Below are 18528 nucleotides of genomic sequence, written 5' to 3'. Positions count from 1 at the left end.
CTTTATTTTCAGCACTTGGGAGGCAGTGGCAGGCGGATTGCTGTGAGTTTGGGGTTAGCCTGGTCTACAGAGCAAGTCCAGGTCAGCAAAGGCCGCACAGAGAAACCCTGACTCAAAAAAACAAAACAAAAACCACACTCATGGACCACGGAAGCTTGGTGGTGGACACTTGCTAACCGGATACAAGGCTCTGGGTTCCATCCCCAGTAGTAGGAAATAAGACAAAGCTAACACATTTATTTTATTTTATTTTCAGATTCCCTTTTTAAAACTCTCCATTTGGGGTTTGGGAGACGACAGCTCAGTAAGGAAAAGGTCTGCAGGTCTGAGTTTCCTCCCTGAAGCCCAAGTAAAGGCAGAAGGAAAGAACTCTCCACAGAGCTGACTTCTGACCTCAGCAGGCTGCCACATGCATCACACACACAGAGATACGCGTATATACACGTGTACTTGCACATGTATACATACATGTACATATAAACATACACACACATATATATACACATCCATGTACATATACATACACAAATGCACATGTATACACACAGACATACACAAAAATAATGAATTTTTAAACTACTTATTCATATTATGCAAATATTATACTACAATTAATTTTATATAAAATATCTCCTGGAAAAGTATGGTAATGAGTTTTCCTTGGGAAAGCCAGATAGCATCAGTATTAGAAAGTAGTGCTCAGGTCTGCTTACTTTTGAGCATCTGTGTGCCAGATGTTGGACCCTGAATTCCATCCTCAGCACCCACGTGAGACAAATCTACCTGGGCAGAAGGAAGCACACCTGAGGAATTCCCTCCAGCAGATTGGCTGGTGGCGTCTCTCTGGGGGCATTTTGTTGACTACTGATTGGCGTAGGAGGCCCAGCCCACCATGGGTGGTTCCACCTGTAGGCAGGCAGACCTGGGCTATAAAAGAGGTGGCCAAGCGCGTGGAAGCCGTCCAGCGGGCAGTGTTCCTCCACGGTCTTCCTGGAGTCCCTGCCATGGCTCTCCTCCATGGTGGGCTGTCACCTACAGCCTTTCCTCCCTCGCATTGCTTGGGCTTGTGGTGTTTTGTCACAGCAGCAGAGGGGCCAGCCAGGGCAGACTGCTTTTCCTCTTCACAGAGAAGAGTACAGTCCTGACAGGCAAAATAGCTTCCGCAAGCTGACACACAATGCGAACCCCGGTGGTCTCGCCCAGGATCTGTGGTTTTACTCCAACTGCTCAGATTGCACTTACAGCTGCAGGTTTATACTAAAGTATGAGCGGGCCCAGCAGGATTACTGGGAATAGCGCGTACTGGAGGAGAGCTCTGGTCCCAGCATTTCAGAGCAATTGTGCTTTGCTTTTAAAAGCGTTTTGCTTGATGATGTCGTCACCATTTTCTGTTTAGTTGGCGTCTGTCAAGTGTATTGCTACTGTGGGCAGCCCAGATCATCAAGTGTGGCCTTATCTGTACTAGCGCATGTGCTAAGTACGTAAAAAGCACTTGGTTCGAGCCCCAACACCTGTTCCTCCCAAATCATCAAAGCACCACATCAGCATCAAGGTTGAAACTATAGTGTCCTGTCCCCTTTCTTGAAGGGCCAGCGTACCAAATGTGACAGAGCAGCCCCTCATTTCTGCTGGAGAAAACAGAGTACAAGTGTTGAAAAATGTGCCCTTCAACATTGTCCTCCCCCATGGCAACCAACTGGGCATTGATAAGAGAGGCCACCTGACGGCTCCCGATACAACGGTCACTGTCTCCATAGCAACCATGCCTACCCACTCCATCAAGACAGAAATCCAGCCACACGGCTTTGCTGTGGGAATTCCCCCGACAGTGTACCATTCCGAGCCCTCTGAACGTGTGGTGGTGTTCGACCGGAGCCTCAGCACTGACCAGTTCAGCTCTGGCACTCAGCCTCCCAATGCTCAGCGGAGGACCCCAGACTCCACCTTCTCCGAGACCTTCAAGGAGGGCGTTCAGGAGGTATGAAAGACAAACCATCTTCCTAAGACAGCGGCATGTTTGTCTAAGTATTGAGTTCCACCTTTTCCTGGTTATGTAAGCTTGAAACTTAGCCCAGAATGAGTGGATCAGGAATAAAAGTTTTTTTCTTTTCTTTCTTAATTTCTTTCTTCTTCTTCTTCTTCTCCTTTTTTTTTTTTTTTAAGAGAAAGGCCTGTAGGTATAATTTGTAAGCTAAACCTACAAATCCAAAAATTATCATCAAGGGCACATGGGTAATCTTACCAACAGCTGAGTGAACAATTATGGTTTTTGCTAAGAGATTTGCTGGGCCGCGAGAGAAAGGGAGACCGTGCGTAATCTTCCACTGACTACATAGCACAGTCTCATAGTTATTTCTTTAGTTTTCATCCTAGACCCATGAAAGTTGTTCTGGAACTCACTCTGTAGACCAGGCTAGCCTCAAACTCAGAAATCCACCTGCCTCCTAAGTGCTGGGATGACAGGCGTGCACAAGCACGCTCAGCTTTGTAAACTTTTCTTAATTGACTTTTTTCCCCTATAGATTTAGGGTTCTTATTTTGAAGTGAGCCTCAAAAGGGTTGTGGGTTACCATATGCCACACACAGATCTAGGTCCTTAGTAACCGTGATGATAGTTCAATGGCCATGGCTCACTACATTGATATTTCAGGTTTTCTTCCCCTCGGATCTCAGTCTTCGGATGCCCGGCATGAATTCAGAGGACTATGTGTTTGACAGTGTTTCTGGGTAATAGTTGTCTTTTCATTTGACTTTTGGATTTTCAGCATCTGTGGTGGTTTCTCTTTTTGGTGTGTTGGTCCTGACAAACCTGAGGTGGCTTTGGTGTGCTTCCTTCTTTCTCTGACTCTGCCAGCTGTGGCCTTATCTTGGGTAGGCGACTTTTGGTGCGGCACTCCGGTTTTCAGTTTCCTCGCTCCTGGTGTTGGTGCATTTTCCTTCCCTGGCTTCCTTCTGTGGTGTCATGGGATGGAATCTGAAAGGAGAGATGGGGGTTAATGCAGGTCAGTCAGTGGTGCCTCTTCTGTTCCCAAAAGTGTACAAATAGCTGACAGTTTAGGGGTAAATTAAGTGGACAAAAAGCTTTATTATTCTTGTTAATGATAGAATAAACACATGCAACTTTTTTTTCTAACCCAGCAAAATTAGTTTTAGCTTGGCGAAGTTGCACCCTACTCTAGAAATTGGAGCACATTCTAGGTTCATGAGAAATATATAAACACCACAGGATTTTTTTTTTAAGTCTAGGATTTCATTATTTTTGTTTTATGTGTTTAACTGTATCATATTTTACAGTTCAAAAAACAAAAACAAAAACAAAAGGCCAGTAGATGGCTCGATAGGTAAAGGTGCCTGCCCTAAGCCTGATGACCCAAGTTCAATCCCTGGAAGCCACCGTGTTGAAGAAGGGGGCAGCTGTCCTCTGACTGCACACCAACTACATAAAAATAAATAAATAAATAAATACGTAAATGTAGGGCCCTTCTGGATTTGGAGGAGTTTAGACTTCCTTTATAAGCATGTCCCAAGGTGCAAGGATCACAAACTCCCAAACATTAAGGTTTGAGATAGAGCTAGCAAGCTTTCTTGATGACATGTTACATAGCAAATATTTTAGGCTTTTAGAACTAGATAACCCCTCTGTAGTTTGTGACTACCTTGCTTTGCCGTTATAATGAAAAAGGGGTTTGCAGATAAGGCACGAGCAAGTGGCGTGGCTGTGTCCTAATAAAACTTTATTTATAAGCATAGATGTCATTGGCCAACGTCCAGTCTAGGAAGGTTCTGAGTGGCTGTGTAAAGCCACAGGAAGCATAGGCAGTCGTGGAGGACCTGTCTAGAGACAGATTGCAGGCAGAAGCAACAAGAGCGTGCTGCCAGCCAAATGGCTGGGTGCCCGGCTCTCAGCCCCTATTTGCAACCTTTGCTCCGTAAGCACCAGATTGGCAGCAAGCCCCGTGAGGCTCCGTCCACCACCTTCCCGGTTCCTATAGCATTTGTAGCCCAAGTGTCCGAATGTCTAGCTGTTAACACTACATCATAGATCTTGTCATCGGTATTTCCGTAGCCCACGATCTGGGAGTTTCTGGCCACTAAGCACTTGTGTTTAGGATCCTTTTTATCAAGTAAGGGGGGAGGGGCGGGCAAGTGCTGCTTCTATCATGGCATAGCCAGCCGGGTGTTTGTTGGTGGCCTCCTGTCTCAGACACCCCGCACACCCTGCACACCCTGCACACCCCCCACCCCGCACACACACCAAAGTCCTTCAGAACGGTACTGAAGTGTACCGGAAGCTTTCAAGAGACTGGCCCAGACCTGTTGCTTCTTTGTCCTGTAGGAATAACTTTGAGTATACCCTAGAAGCCTCAAAGTCACTTCGGCAGAAGCAAGGGGACAGCACTATGACGTACCTGAACAAAGGCCAGTTCTATCCTGTCACCTTAAAGGAAGTGAGCAGCAATGAAGGGATCCACCACCCTATCAGCAAAGTTCGAGTAAGTTCTGCACCTCATCGTCTTCTCCAGGAAAGCCATTGTCAGGCGACCCTAGCTCCTAAGACTGCCAGGTCTTTGTGACTCCGAATAAAGGCCTGAGAGTGCCAAGGCTTGTGGTTCGTTTTTAAGGATTATTTTTACTTTTAATCTCGGGTCTCAGAGTGTTTGTGCATGTATACAGATGCCTTTGGTGGCCATTGGATCCCCTGGCACTGGAGTTACAGGCCGTTGTAAGAGGCCTATTGTGGGCACTGGGAATGGAACTCGGGTCCTTTGGGAGAGCAGCATGTGTTCTTAACCACTAGGCAATCTTCCTTAGTCCTCCAGTGTTGCTTTAAGCCTTAACTGAACCATCTACTCATAAATACTTGTCCCCTGAAGCGGCTCACCCCTTGGTGTCCTTATGCTATGCTGCGTTCTCATCCCCAGAGTGTGATCATGGTGGTTTTTGCTGAAGACAAAAGCAGGGAAGACCAGCTAAGACACTGGAAGTACTGGCACTCCCGACAGCACACGGCTAAGCAGAGGTGTATTGACATCGGTGAGTGGCCCAGAAGCCCACCTCCATTCGGAGGCTCCAGTGCCCAGCTCGCCAAATCCAGTTATTTTTGGCAATAATGAACTTCCTGCCGAAAGCGTTTGAATTTTGATGCCAGCCACAGATGTGTTCCAGGCAGTGTCCTGTGGCTCCTGGAATCGGGGCTCTGTCCTCACTTCCTTCACCAGGCAGTGGTTTGCCATGTGACTCTGAAGCCAGGAATTTGAGCCAGCTAACATAGGAGTGTCCCACTTTCAGCCTTCATTTCTTTTTGTCCCCTTCTCTGCTGTTCTGGGAATGGAACCCAGGACAGCCCACTTGCCAAGCCAGCACTCGACCACCGAGCTACACCCCCCCACACACACTCAGTCTGCACATCTTGGGAGGGGTAATGTCTTCTTTAGGACATGACCTGGCTTTTATTTAGAGATAATGCTAAGGAGATTTCCAGCTGTGCTCTGAGCTAGGTTGCTGATCTTGCTAGTCTGTGATAACCCAGTGATGGGTGCCCAGGACACAGCTCTTCAACGCCTCTGTTCCCTTCCCGTTTCCAGGCTCACACAACACGATCATCTGCATCACAGGTGGCCATCCATCAAGAGCTCCTGTTTCTTTTTCTTTTTTTAAATTTAAGTAGTTTATTTAGATTACATCTCAATTGTTATCTCCTCACTTGTATCCTCCTGTTCCTCCCTCCCTCCCTCCCTCCCTCCCTCCCTCCCTCCCTCCTTCACCTTATTCCCCTCCCCTAAGTCTGAGACAGAAGGGGACCTCTTCCCCCACCATATGGTCATAGCCTGTTAGGTCTCATTCTGGTAGTCCGCTTACCCTTCCTCTGAGTGCCACCAGGCCTCCCCACCAAGGGGGAGTGGTCAAATAGGGGGCACTGGAGTTCATGTCATAGTCAGTCCCTCCTCTGCACACACCTGTGGAGAATGTCCTGTCCATTGGCTAGATCTGGATAGGGGTTCAATGTTTACTGCATGCATTGTCCTTGGTTGGTACAGTAGTTTGAGCAGACCCCCCTGGATCCAGACCCGCCATCTTTGATGGTCTTCTTGTAGGGTTCCAGGACCCTCTGGGACCTTCCATTTCTCCATTCTCCCATACTCGCGAGGAATCACTCTTGTTTCTTTACCTTGGAAAATCCTCAGGCTCTCCTTTTTTTTTTTTTTTAAGAATAAGAAGAGCTGAATTTGTTCAGACAAGGTCTTTTGATCTAGTTCAGGCTGGTCTCAGACTCGTTATATAGCCCAGGCTGCCCTTGAATTCACAGCAAAATCTTCCTGCTTTGGCCTCCCCATTTCTAGGATTGTAGGCGAGTGTCTCCTCAGCCAGCTTAGAAGAACTGTGTTCTAGTCTTCATCCCACAGATGAGGCCTTAAGGCCATTGCTTAGGCTTTTTAGAAGTAAACGTCCTAATGTTGACCCAGTGACATGGAATTAACTGTATCTAAGCTTGCCTAGATTTTAAAAAAAAATCCTGTGATTATTTTTTTTCCTTTTTTATTTTGGAATTTCTACCCCCAACAAAATGCTCACTGAAGTCCCCTAGAGGATAATACAGACAACTAAGTCTTCCTTGGCCTGTCACGCTCTCACACGGAAACTAACAGTCACGACTTCCTTTTTCTCACCCGTTGCTTCGTGCAGCTGACTACAAAGAAAGCTTCAATACCATCAGCAACATCGAAGAGATCGCGTACAACGCCATCTCCTTCACCTGGGACATGAACGACGAAGCAAAGGTATGTCACCCTGCCCGGGGCGCGGCCCTCCCAGCTGTTTGACAGATGGGAGGGGCTTCGTGACTTCACAGCTGATCTGTTTTGCACTTCTACATGTCTTTCCCTCCTAGATGTTATGAAACTGTCCTTTCCGGTCCCACCCTCCTCCAAAGCAGCATTTTTCTTGCCATCCCTCAACACACGAGTCCAGTATGTGAAACCTCCAGGCTGAGCTGTCATTTGCCGGTGCCTCCTGTCTGACCCCCAGTCCCACCCAGGCCCTCCTTCCCTTGGCTTCACTTCCTCATCTGCAGAGTAACATTCACACCTTCTCCTCCTTCCACTCACTGTGACTGGTGACGTAAGGATCAGTGTGACAGCATCCCGTCACCCAGGTGTGGTTGTTGCAGAAAGGCTAAATCCGAGTTATCAGCAATGCACAATTTCCCCAGACTGAGAGGGCCACTTGAGACTTTTCAACCCCTTTAGGGACAAGTAAGCATATTCTGAAGTTGTGTCTCCCTTCCCGTGGCCGTCTCTCCATTCTCTTCATTAAAATTATTAGAGTTTTGTCAGGTGGTGGCGGCACACACCTTTTACCCCAGTACTTGGGAGGCAGAGGCCAGCAGATCTTTGAGTTTGAGGTCAGCCTGGTCTACAGAGCAAGTTCTAGGACAGCCAAGGCTACATATAGAAACCCTATCTCGAATATATATATATATATATATATATATATATATATATATATATATATATATATATATAGAGAGAGAGAGAGAGAGAGAGAGAGAGAGAGAGAGAGAGAGACCCAGACCCAGAAACCCTTGGGCAGGTGTTGGAGTAAGAGCCACTGTGAGATTTTTGCTTTTCTTCCAGGGTCCCCAGACTACATTCTCATCACCTTCCTGTCATTTTCAGCCTCTCCTTCTTATTCTACTTATTCGGCAAGAATTTGAGTCATTATTGAGAGTGCAGCCCCTATGAAGCATGCCTGAGGCTCTGGCGTGGTGCCCAGCATCTCATGCCTGCTCCACTTCAGTGATTCATGGGACAAGATGCTGCATTAGAAGCTTAGAGTTACCAGAACTTCGACTTCTATAGCTTGAAGTTGCCCGGGTTATGTGGCAGGCCTAGTGGTGCACACCTTTACTCCCAGCACTCGGTGGTACAGAGCACTGCCAGGTGGTCTGTAAAGAGTAGCAAGCAATCCTTGTGCCTGACCATCCAGGTCAGTTGCCAGAGAAAGACAAACTGACCTGGAAGCAGAAGGCTCAGTGTCTGCAGCACAAACAGAACAAAGCTGAAGCTACAACTGTGAAAAGAAAAGCAGCTGGTTCCATGAAAGTCAGAGCACCTTCTGTGGGAATACTGTCGCCCCAAAAGAAGTCCCACCCACTGCAATGCTTTTGCCAGCCTCACTAGCCAGCCACTCAGGAGGCAGAGACAGGGGGATCTCTGTGAGTTCCAAGCCAGGCAGAACTACATAGTAGGAACCTCTCTCTCTCTCTCTCTCTCTCCCTCCCCCCCGTCCCCCCCCCTCTCTCTCTATCTATCTCTCTCTCAATCTCTCTCTCTCTCTCTCTCTCTCTCTCTCTCTCTGTGTGTGTGTGTGTGTGTGTGTGTGTGTGTGTGTGTGTGTGTATGTGTGTGCGCGCGCACCTTTCCACTGCAGGAGAGTGTGTGCACAAGCTCTGGGGCTGTGACAGCTCTCCTGCCAGCCTACACCACTCCATGCAAATGTCCGCTGGCTGCCCCATCCACAGCTGGGTTAAGTTTTAGAGGGGCTGCTGGGGGAAGCAGGCACACCACTTCCTGTATGTTTGTCTCAGTTATTTGGAAATTTAAAACTGCAGTAGGACTTAGTGCGTGGCTTCTAAGAAGCCCTGTAAGAAGAGCCGGCCGTGCCCTCTGGGTGATTCTGGTCTCAGGCTCCTGAGGTGTGTGTGCTTCCTGCTTCACACCGGGAAACTGGAGCAGCCATGCCGCGCTGAGCTTTCTACTCTGCCTTAGTGAGACTTATGCCAGTCCCTAGCTCAGTTTTTGTTTTTTGTTTTTCATTTGTTTGTTTGGGTTTTGGTTGTGTTTTGTTTTGGTTTTTGGTTTTTGGGTTTTTTTTTCTTTTTTTCTTTTCTTTTCTTTCTTTATTTTTATTTTTATTTTTATTTTTATTTTTTTCACCTTTACTACCACTGAAAAAGCAAAAGGCTGGTGGGGCCAATTCTGCCGTCTGATGGGTGTGGCCAGGATTAATAAGCACTTGTCAGAGCCTGGGAGATCTTGGCTGGAAGGACCTACGAATGGGCAGGGTGCTTTGTTTGCTAGATGTGTCACGCTTGAGGGTGGGAGTAAGGAAGGCCAAGGAAACAGGCAAGCGGGAGGGCGGGGTGCAGAAGGCTGACAGGTCCTCCCAGCACCGAGAAGTGCTCCTGGAGGAGGCAAGGCTTCAGCCTACTGAAGCCAGGCAGAGCTGGCTCCCTCCTCTAGCCAATTCAGAGTGTGCGCGCAGCCCTCTCCTACCCAGGACATGGTGTGTGCCATTTTTTAATGAAGCTGATACAGACATCAGTTGCAAGCATGTGTTAGAATCCAGCAAGTAAATGCTTTGCTCTCCCAGCCAAGTCCATGCTTCTGTTTTCATACTTAAAGTAATTAGTGCCTCAAGGTAACTAGGGCAAGTTAGGTGTGCGTGCAGAATCCTGTATAGTTGGGGTGTTTTCTTTACTTACTTATTTTATGAAAGTCTCTACCTTCTTAAATGGCTCCTTTCTTGTTCTCCCTTAGGTATGTTCATTTTTAATTAATTCTTTCATTTGTTTGGTTTGGTTTGGTTTTTGGTTTTTTTGGTAGCACTGAGGATTAAACCCAGGTCTTCAGGCTTGTTAGGCAAATGCTCTTCAGGTGAGCTATACCCTAGCCCAGCATATGTCGGTTCCCGACTCCCTCCCACGAACGTCCAGGTTGGTGGATGATGGACTGCATTCCTTTCTAGTGATAACATATACTCTCTGGCAAGCCAGCGTGAGCGAAGCCCCAATTCTGACCCCGTGTCTACCTGTACATAGACTCCTGCCTTTCCCTTTGATGTCTCTGTTTTGAGAACAATCAAAGGTAAACCCTGAATGTTTTGGCTCATGTGCTACTCAGGAAAACAGTGCTCCAGCCTGGACTCAGCTCATAGTGCATCTCTGCGCATGGTGCTCACGGGTGCAAGCAGGAACCTGTTGGAGCCATGGCAGCCTTAAGGGGAAAGCCGTTCATTCTTAAAGCAGTGGTCGGGCAGAAAGAGAGGATACTTTGAAAACTATCAATGTCTGGGCATGGTGGTGCATGCCTTTTATTCAGCACTCAGGAGGCCGAGACAGGCGAACCTCTGAATTTGGAGCTAGGCTGGTTGACATAGCGAGTCCCAGGCCAGAAGTCCACGCACGAGTTACGGTTTAGACATTAAACTTCCACTGGCAGCAGCTCCAATTTATTCCTGAATGCTGTGTAGCCAAGCTAGGCTACTGGACATAAATTCAGCAGGAAGAAGCAGCGTCTACGTTTGGACCTTAAATGGTTGGCAAGGTGTTAAAGTGTAGGATTCAAAGGTCAAGACATGAGGGCCCTCTCACCGGGAGAAGAGGGGACAGGCGGTGAGGAGAGGGCGTACAAGGTGGGCGCATGCTCAGCTACATGGACACTCCCTTGTGTAGGCACGGTCCTTCCACCCTGCAGGAGCCAGACTGCATCCAGCTAGTGGCTGAGCTGCCAGCAAGGCTAGCTGCAGACCCCCAACCCCAGGTCTGGAGTTCCAGGCTGTACCACTAGGACTACAGCTCATATAGACCATAAGTTAGATGGCTTTTTGAGGAGTAGCCTAAGATCTTAGGTATAGCAGCACCATGTGGAGGGAAAATGTGCGTGCCACTTCACACATGAAACGTCAACAAGGTCTCTGTCCTGCAGCCGCCTAACAGGAGGGAAGAGCTGTGGCTCTGCTGGAGCTCCTGGCCTAGAATCTGCAGCCTTAGGGTTTACAGCAGCATTGAGATGTAGTTAATGATTCGGGGGGAGGCCTAGAGATCTAAAAGTGAGTAGTGGGAAGAGGAGTCAGAGGGAGAGCTGAGTCCTCTGGGCGACTGTCACTCATGGCTGCCCTGCCCGGTGTTGACAACACCACACAGCAGCGTTTAACCCTCTCGGGTCCTATTCACAGCTTGTGAAACCAGGCACCTGAGGGAGCAATGCTAGACCCGAGCTGGACAGCAAGTGCTCTGAGCTGGTTATTATGATCGGGAGCTCTTGTGGCCAGTGGAACAGCATTGCAGACACACTAACAGGAAAACTTACTAATAGAAAAACACTTTCGCTGCTGAAAAATAAGTTTACACTGGATGATAATCAGCTGCAGAGCAGTGGAAATTATAAACCAAAAAGCTACTGCACTGGAGTTCAGTGGTTCTGGAGAGCACCGAGGAAGGTCTCGCAGCAGTCGGGGAGTGGCGCTGACCACGGCCAGCTAGACAGAGTGGCAAGGAGGAAGATGGCGGCAGTTCAAAGCAAGCTCACAATCTCTCTGTTGTTTACTAAAGATATGATCTTTGTGATATTTAAGGATGTGATGAACTCCAGGGATACAATATGTTTGTCTAGTGCTGATCTAAATTGGTAGCCTTAAAGGTAAATTGTGCTGGGACTACAATCACATGTCCCACTCAGAAACTACCAGTCCCAAAGTGCTCCCTGTCAGGTGAGGGCCAAGCCCCTGGAGTGGGTGATGCCAGGGAGATGCTTGCAGAGAGTGTCATGTGTTTCGTGGATTGTGTGCTGGCTCAAGGCTGCAAGGCCCCTGGTGCTCTTTGTGAGTTGCCATCAGACCTCTAGAAGGAGGCTGTTTAGTCTCAGTGTGTGACAAGGCTGCTCGCTGACCAATGGAAGTGCATCTTTCCATGCTGTGATCCTGCCTGGGTGTGACACTTTTCATCTCTTGCTAGGTAGCTTCCTCCCATTTCTTGCCTTCCATGAAGGGCCTTAGGCTTAGGGGACAGGGCAGGGCCAGGATGGCCAGAGGCGCAGCATCCTGTCCCTGGAGGAGCTGGGAGGCCAGCCCGAGTCATAGTGCAACCTCTCTGGGAAGGTACTCAAGAATCTGCATGGTTGTGCTGGAACACAAGGGTTCTGTCATGGAAAGGCTCATATTGCAAAGTAAAGAGGATTAAAACCATTTGACGCCTACCTTGAGGTCCCATAAGCTTTACCATGAGGGTTCTCGTGTTTACATGGAGTGGCATCTTTCCTTTTGTTTCCCTGTCTCAGCAAGAGCCAGTGGAGTTCCTGGGGTGGGGCCATCAAGGCTCGAGGCTGCAAAAGGGGTGTGGCCACCCCGTAACTTGAACTTGGGATGCTTTGTGTGTGCTTGTGGGATGCAAGGCTTATGAATTTAATGGCTGTTTGTTGTTTTGTCTAGGCATAATGTTTGGAATTCATTGTGAGAGTGGTTTTTTTTTTTTTTTTTTTATGTGTTTGGACTGAACACTTTGCTTGCATTTAAAGGGATTCCATTCTAGTGAGGCCATCAGGCCATCCATCATGGGTGCCATTAAAATGAGGCGGGGCCATGTTTGGTTGTATTAAGCTGGGACAGGTCTGGTTTGTTTCACAACGTATTTCTAGTGTGAATGAGAGGGCGGGAGGGAGGAAAGAGATGAGTCAAATATTGTGCTTGTAGTCGCAATTAAAGCTGGGCAGGAGACTTAAAACTAAAGTGTGTCCTCACTAGGCTGCCTCAGTGGAGACAGGCCAGGAAATACTGTTACTTTTAAAACACAGGCCATGGGCCAGCAAGATGGCTCAGTGGGCAGATTGCTTGCTGCAGAACCTAACAGTTCACATCAATCACCGGCATCCACATGGTGGAAGGAGAGAGAAGACCCCCACAGTCTCTCCTTTGACCCCCACAATCTCTCCTTTGACCCTTCCCCCGTATACTAAATAATAAGTATTCCTAAAATTACATCACAGAAGTGACTTTCAGAGTCTAGGCAGACCGTGAGGCTGTCTAGATCGTACTGGGCTATCTACACACGGACACCTATCCCTCCATGCTCGGCAACAACTAAGGCTGCCACCTGCTTGACATTCATTTGCCCACAAGGGTTTTCTCTTATGCTCATATTTAGGGTTGAGGAAACGGCTTGGTGGGTAAAGTGCTTGAGGACCTGAATTCATATCCCAGGCACCCATGGCAGAAGCCTTGTGTGCTTGTGCATGCCTGGACCACAGTGTTGTGGACCACAGAGACGGGAGGACCACTAGGGCTTACTGGTCACCTGGCTAGCTCCAGGTTTGGGGGAGACTACATCTCAAGGGAATAAGACAGAATGTTGACAGAGCAGAGCATAATTCATCCTTCTCTGGCCTCTCTGGCACACAGCAACAACTCCCCGCCCCCTACACACACATAAAGTAAATAAATAAAAATAAACACAACACCCAGGTGTAGTGGCATACCCCTTTTAATCCCAGTACTAGGGAGGCTGAGGCAGCCTGGTCCAAACGATGAGTTCCAGGACAGCCAGGGCTACACCGAGAAACCCTGTCTTGAAAAACCAAAAATAAATAAATAAAATGCTCATTAAAGGAAAAATTTACAAAGTATATCCACTACAGAGAGCCACATACATCCTGTGTTAGAAATACCAAGATCGTTTCCTTGGGGCGGCTGCTCTGGGTGCTATGGCTCCTCTTTGAGCCGTCTTCACAAGCCACGTCTTTTGGGCTTCGCTGCAACATTATTTCAAGGTGTGTGTACTCTGCAGCGTCTCAGTTCGGGTCTAGTTGTGAACTGAAGCACACCAGTCACAGCCCGACTTTAGAACCCACGGGTAACAATAGTGAGCATTTATTCAGTGCCTGCCTGAGGGTGAGGGCCAGCCGAAGGCGTCTCTGACTGCCTCGGAGACACTTGGCAGCTGAAGAAAGCCTCGCGCTGGTATCCTGTGGAGGGAGTTTCAGGCAGCCGCGTCCATTCCGCCACCACTTGTGTTGTTGCCTGAGTTAGGTGTTTGCTTTGGTTGGGGGTGGAGCAAAATTTCACCCTTCCTCCACTCCACCGCTCTCAGGAAACAATAACCTCCTCTGTGGAGACTTCTCACTTGACAGCTTGTCATCCTAAGCCTCCTTCTCGGGTTCCTTCCTGGAAACCCCATCTGTGGCTTTCTCTGTCCTTTCAGTCAGCTTTACCATTCCTGTGTTTTGCTTTGTTTTTTGTTTTTAATTTTTTGTAGGTTTGCTACTTTTAAACCAAAGAACAGCTGTGACTCTGGCCAGGTGGAATAGAGATTGGGAGGCAATATGGGGCCTTTGGAGTCAGGGGTTCTTATGACTGGAAGCCCTTCCCACAGGTCTTCCCAGCCTTTAAAAACCAAACAAACAAAACAAAAACAAAATGGAAAAAAAAAAAAAGAGGACTTGACCTCTCTGTTAATCCACAGGCTTTGCCTTTAACCCCTCTAGTGCTCCTAGAACTTTTGGTTGGCAGGCAGCTTGCTGCTGCGTCTCCTTTGTGACCCATGTGCTCGCTCGCCTGTCCTGTTCTGTGCCGTGGGATGGAATGTGGTCTGCCTTTGCCCTGAGTCACACTCCCATCCAGTTCTGCATATTTCGGAGCACACATTCTGCTTCTTTGGGACAGCAGGTGCCAAATCCCAGCATCCGCCCAGTGTTCTCAGGGCCACCAGGTCTTGCCTATGGAACGTGACAAGAGGGAAGGGGAGCAAGTAGGTCCCCTCTTAATGTTTTCTCCCTGCCTCTCTTTGGTCCCAGTGACTTTTCCCCTGGCGCTCTGCATGGCACAGAAACCGAGACGCTGTGTGGGCGGTGTGGGAAGCAGGCTGTGGCAACAGCGCTGCTGACTCGGAGCTTGTTTCTCCTTCAGGGAACGCCCCTCCTGGCCGTGGGAAGACTGCGAGTCAGTACTTTTTCTCCTCCCACGTCCCTGCCCGCCCCACCCCTTCCTGCCCGTTTGGCTCCTTTCTTTTGATGGTCATTTGATAGTCTGAGAAGTAACAGAAGTGTTCAGCTGTGCCTTGAAGGCCTGGGAGCAGTTGACAGTTCAGTTCCTGGTTAACAGTGACCTTGTAGTTGTAGTGTAGTTAGGACAACGCGGTCCCCTCCCAGAGCAGGGAGCAGGTGTGACGCACCCCGATTATCTGGCAGCATCAGTAGTGGAACTGGATGCCGCTGAGTGGGTGACTCAGTCTCGATACTGTCTCAGCTGCACACGCTCATTAACTGCACGTGGAGTGGGCAGCCAGGGAGCGGAGGTGCACAGAGCTGAGAGAGGCGGGTTTGTTTGTTTGTCCTGCTAGGGGGAGGGGGACTGTGCAAAACTGCATAAATGTTCCCTGCTAATTAGACCTTGGCCAAGCACTGGATCTTGATTTATACTTTAAAAATCTTTACTGCATCAGCTTTGATTCAGATTCTTAACCTCATTGAAATGTCCCAAGAAAAAAAATGATAATTTTACTCTAATTAGTGCTATTGGGCTGTGAGGGGGAAATGTTACCAGTGCTTTGATTTCAGCTGTTGGACAATTTCTCCCAGTGAAGAGCTGCTTAGATCTTTACACTGATTTGAATGATCGCATTGAACGTATCCTACAGTCTCTACTTTCCTTTGAAAAGATAGCTTACATTCTAGAAAGGAACATAGAGGCAGTGTTTGTATTTAACTAAGTTGAATTTTGATACAAAAAAAAAAAAAAAGGAGATTCTCAGAGGCCACTGGGACTGTATCCAAGATGGTTGTCTGTGTCTCCTGGAGCCACATAGCCATCAGCTAAGCACTGCAACTTCTTTACAAGTAGGAATTTGGTATAGGTTAGCTGCTTGGTTTGAAACTCAGAGACCTCTAACTTTATGGCTCACGATCAAGGTGACCTTCCGCTGCATCTTCTGTCTGGATGCCCATTGCCCCTCACTTCCTGCCGCTCCAGTTTTCCACAGGTGTCTCTCCAGGAGTGGCTAGGAATGGGGCTGGCTCCGGTGTCCTGAGAGCTGGGTCTTACTAGGGCTTTGCTATTGGTTTTCTCTCTGTCTCCATCAGTGTCCTCCAGCCCTGAACCTCACAGTCACGCCCTGTCTGTCTCTAGGGAAAAGATTATGAGAGCCAGGGAGCATGGGTAGTATGGCTTCTACAGAAGGGGTGGACATCGAGGATGTGCTGACAGAGAAGGTCCAGCTGTTTCAGTTACCATGGTAACCTTACCGGAGCATCTTCCCCAGTTGAACCCACCTACGTTTCTCTTTCTTTTCCCCTCCATTGGAGCTTTTCTTGGGATGTGTATCAGGCAGCCAGGACTTTTTAACTGCATCTTAATGCACAAGTAATAAGAACGCCAGGACCCCAGCTCTGAAACTAAGCCTTTCCCACATGTCAGCCCAAAGTGTAAGGGCGAAGCACCATTGGTTCACTGTAGAACTTTTCTCTACTCATTTCTAGCATCCTTCTAGGGAGTTCTACACAGAATCAATACTTTGCTATTGTCTTGAGAGACCACATTGTAGAAAGCTGGCTTCCCTAACTGTATGATCCGTCAGCCAGCCATTCACCTGTGCAGCTCTGGGAGAGCACAGACATGACTGGAACAGACAGCCTGGCTTGAAACAGTGGCCTTCTCCAGACTATGACGCTCACCACTGGTAAAGCCAAACCTCTGCTCTTGGCTCTGTCATCAGCAAGGCTAGAGCACCATGTTCTTAGGAGCTCCAAGGAAGATGCATTTTCAGCCAGCGATTTATCAGCGCCTGGATATTTTGGCAAAGCGTGCTTGAACTGGACTGTTCCCGTTACCCTTCTGAGTACCTGTTGTGAGTTTAGGGAGGAAGGAGGCAACTGAGTCCGCCTAGTCTGAAGCGGGAGCTGACAAACAGGGCCCAGTGTGGCATAGGAGAGGGAGAAGCGATGGTGGCCTTGTGATGTGCAGCTCCAAGACCACACTGGAGATTAGGAGAGCTGTAGTCCCTATCCCGTCTGTAACTGCGCTCTGACGCTACAGGTGATGGGCTAGTGTTCCTTAATTATCGTCCTAGTTGGGGTTCAGTTGCTGGGATGAAACATGGGAAGAAACATCAGACCAAAAACAAGTCTGGAGGAAAGGGTTTATTTGGCTTACACTTCCACATTGTTGTCCATCACTGAAGGAAGCCAAGATAGGAACTTAAAAAGCGCAGGAACCTGGAGGCAGGAGCTAAGGCAGGAGCCATGGATGGGTGCTGCGTACTGCCTTTCTCCTTGTGGCTTGCTCAGCCAGCTTTCTTATAGAACCCAGCACCATCAGCCCAGGGATGGCACCACCCACAATGGGCTGGTCCCTCCCCCATCAATCACTGATTAAGAAAATGCCCTACGGGCTGGAGAGATGGCTCAGAGGTTATGAGCACTGTCTGCTCTTCCAGAGGTGCTGAGTTCAACTCCCAGCAACCACATGGTGCCTCACAACCATTTATAGTGTGATCTGATGCCCTCTTCTGGACTGCAGGTGTACATGCAGGCAGAGCACTGTATACATAATAATAAATATTTTTGAAAGAAAAAGAAAATGCCCTACAGCTGGCTCTTATGAAGATGTTTTCTCAATTGAGGTTCCCTCCTTTCAGATAACTTTAGCTTGTGTCAAGTTGACATAAAACCAGCCAGCACAATTACCATGTAAAATCTAGGGCTGAAAAGACGGTGCAGTGGGTAACCTAATTCAAGTCTCTTGCTTTTGATAAACACCATGACCAAAGCCATGTGGGGAGGAAAGGGTTTACTGCACCTGTAGGTTACACTCTATCCTCAAGAGAAACCACGGCAGGGACCTGGAGGTAGGAATGGAGACAGAGACCATGGAGGAGCTGTGATTACAGCCTTCTTCCTCTGGCTTGTTCTTACCACAGGCCCACCTGCCTAGGGTTGGCACCACCCACGGTGGGTTGGCCCCCCTACATCAGCTAGTAGTTAAGAAAATGACCTCCGGGATAAGCTCCCAGGGTATCTGATGGAGGCAGTTCCTCAATTGAGGGTCTCTCTGTCCAGGTGTGTCTAGGTTGGTATCAAACTGACAGGAACCAGCCAGCACAGTGGGAAACTGACAGGAACTAGCCAGCACAGTGGGAAACTGACAGGAACTAGCCAGCACAGTGGGAAACTGACAGGAACTAGCCAGCACAGTGGGAAACTGACAGGAACTAGCCAGCACAGTGGGAAACTGACAGGAACTAGCCAGCACAGTGGGAAACTGACAGGAACTAGCCAGCACAGTGGGAAACTGACAGGAACTAGCCAGCACAGTGGGAAAGCACTCGCTGTGCAGGTGTGAGGACTTATGTTCCGCCCAGGGGGCCCATGTTAAAGGTATACACTATCACACCTGGCACGAGACAAGCTCTTTATAGGATAAGGTTCGTCCTACGTCACCGCCTGCCTCAGTTCTCCATTGCCACACGTCCCAGGACTGGGCTTGCTCTCATGGTCCCTCTGTCCCCTCAGGTGTCACTAAAGAACCTGATCTGACACAGAGTATGTCTCACTGTTTCTTTCTGCTTGAGAATTGGGCCTCTTGAATGAAATCCTCCTGCCCTAAAAAAGGAAAAGCCATCCAAACCGTCAACACGTGAATTCTCTTTTTGAGTGAGTCCCTCTGTGCTGACACCCTTACTTTATCCTTCGAGCACACTGCATCAGAAACGCCATAAGGAATTGCTTTCACCTCCACAGCAGCAACTTACAACAGCATGCAGCC

The 18528-nt window shown here is 48.5% G+C and overlaps 1 protein-coding gene across 2 annotated transcripts in view; it reads left to right on the top strand.

Annotated features, from left to right (window-relative positions):
* The window catches only part of GRHL1 (grainyhead like transcription factor 1), a 48021-nt gene that overhangs the window by 7412 nt on the left and 22081 nt on the right, over positions 1 to 18528 (top strand). For both annotated transcript variants that reach the window (XM_084792204.1, XM_084792205.1), the window contains exons 4-8: positions 1588 to 1978; positions 2651 to 2727; positions 4337 to 4493; positions 4923 to 5034; positions 6685 to 6779. In XM_084792204.1, coding sequence (XP_084648330.1) covers positions 1588 to 1978; positions 2651 to 2727; positions 4337 to 4493; positions 4923 to 5034; positions 6685 to 6779 — 832 coding nt within the window. The remainder of the gene's footprint in view (positions 1 to 1587; positions 1979 to 2650; positions 2728 to 4336; positions 4494 to 4922; positions 5035 to 6684; positions 6780 to 18528) is intronic.

Source organism: Acomys minous (genome assembly GCF_964271855.1).
Source record: "Acomys minous genome assembly, chromosome: 8".
In the NCBI taxonomy this organism is placed as follows: Eukaryota; Metazoa; Chordata; class Mammalia; order Rodentia; family Muridae; genus Acomys; species Acomys minous.
This window is presented reverse-complemented; position numbering and strand designations above follow the sequence as displayed.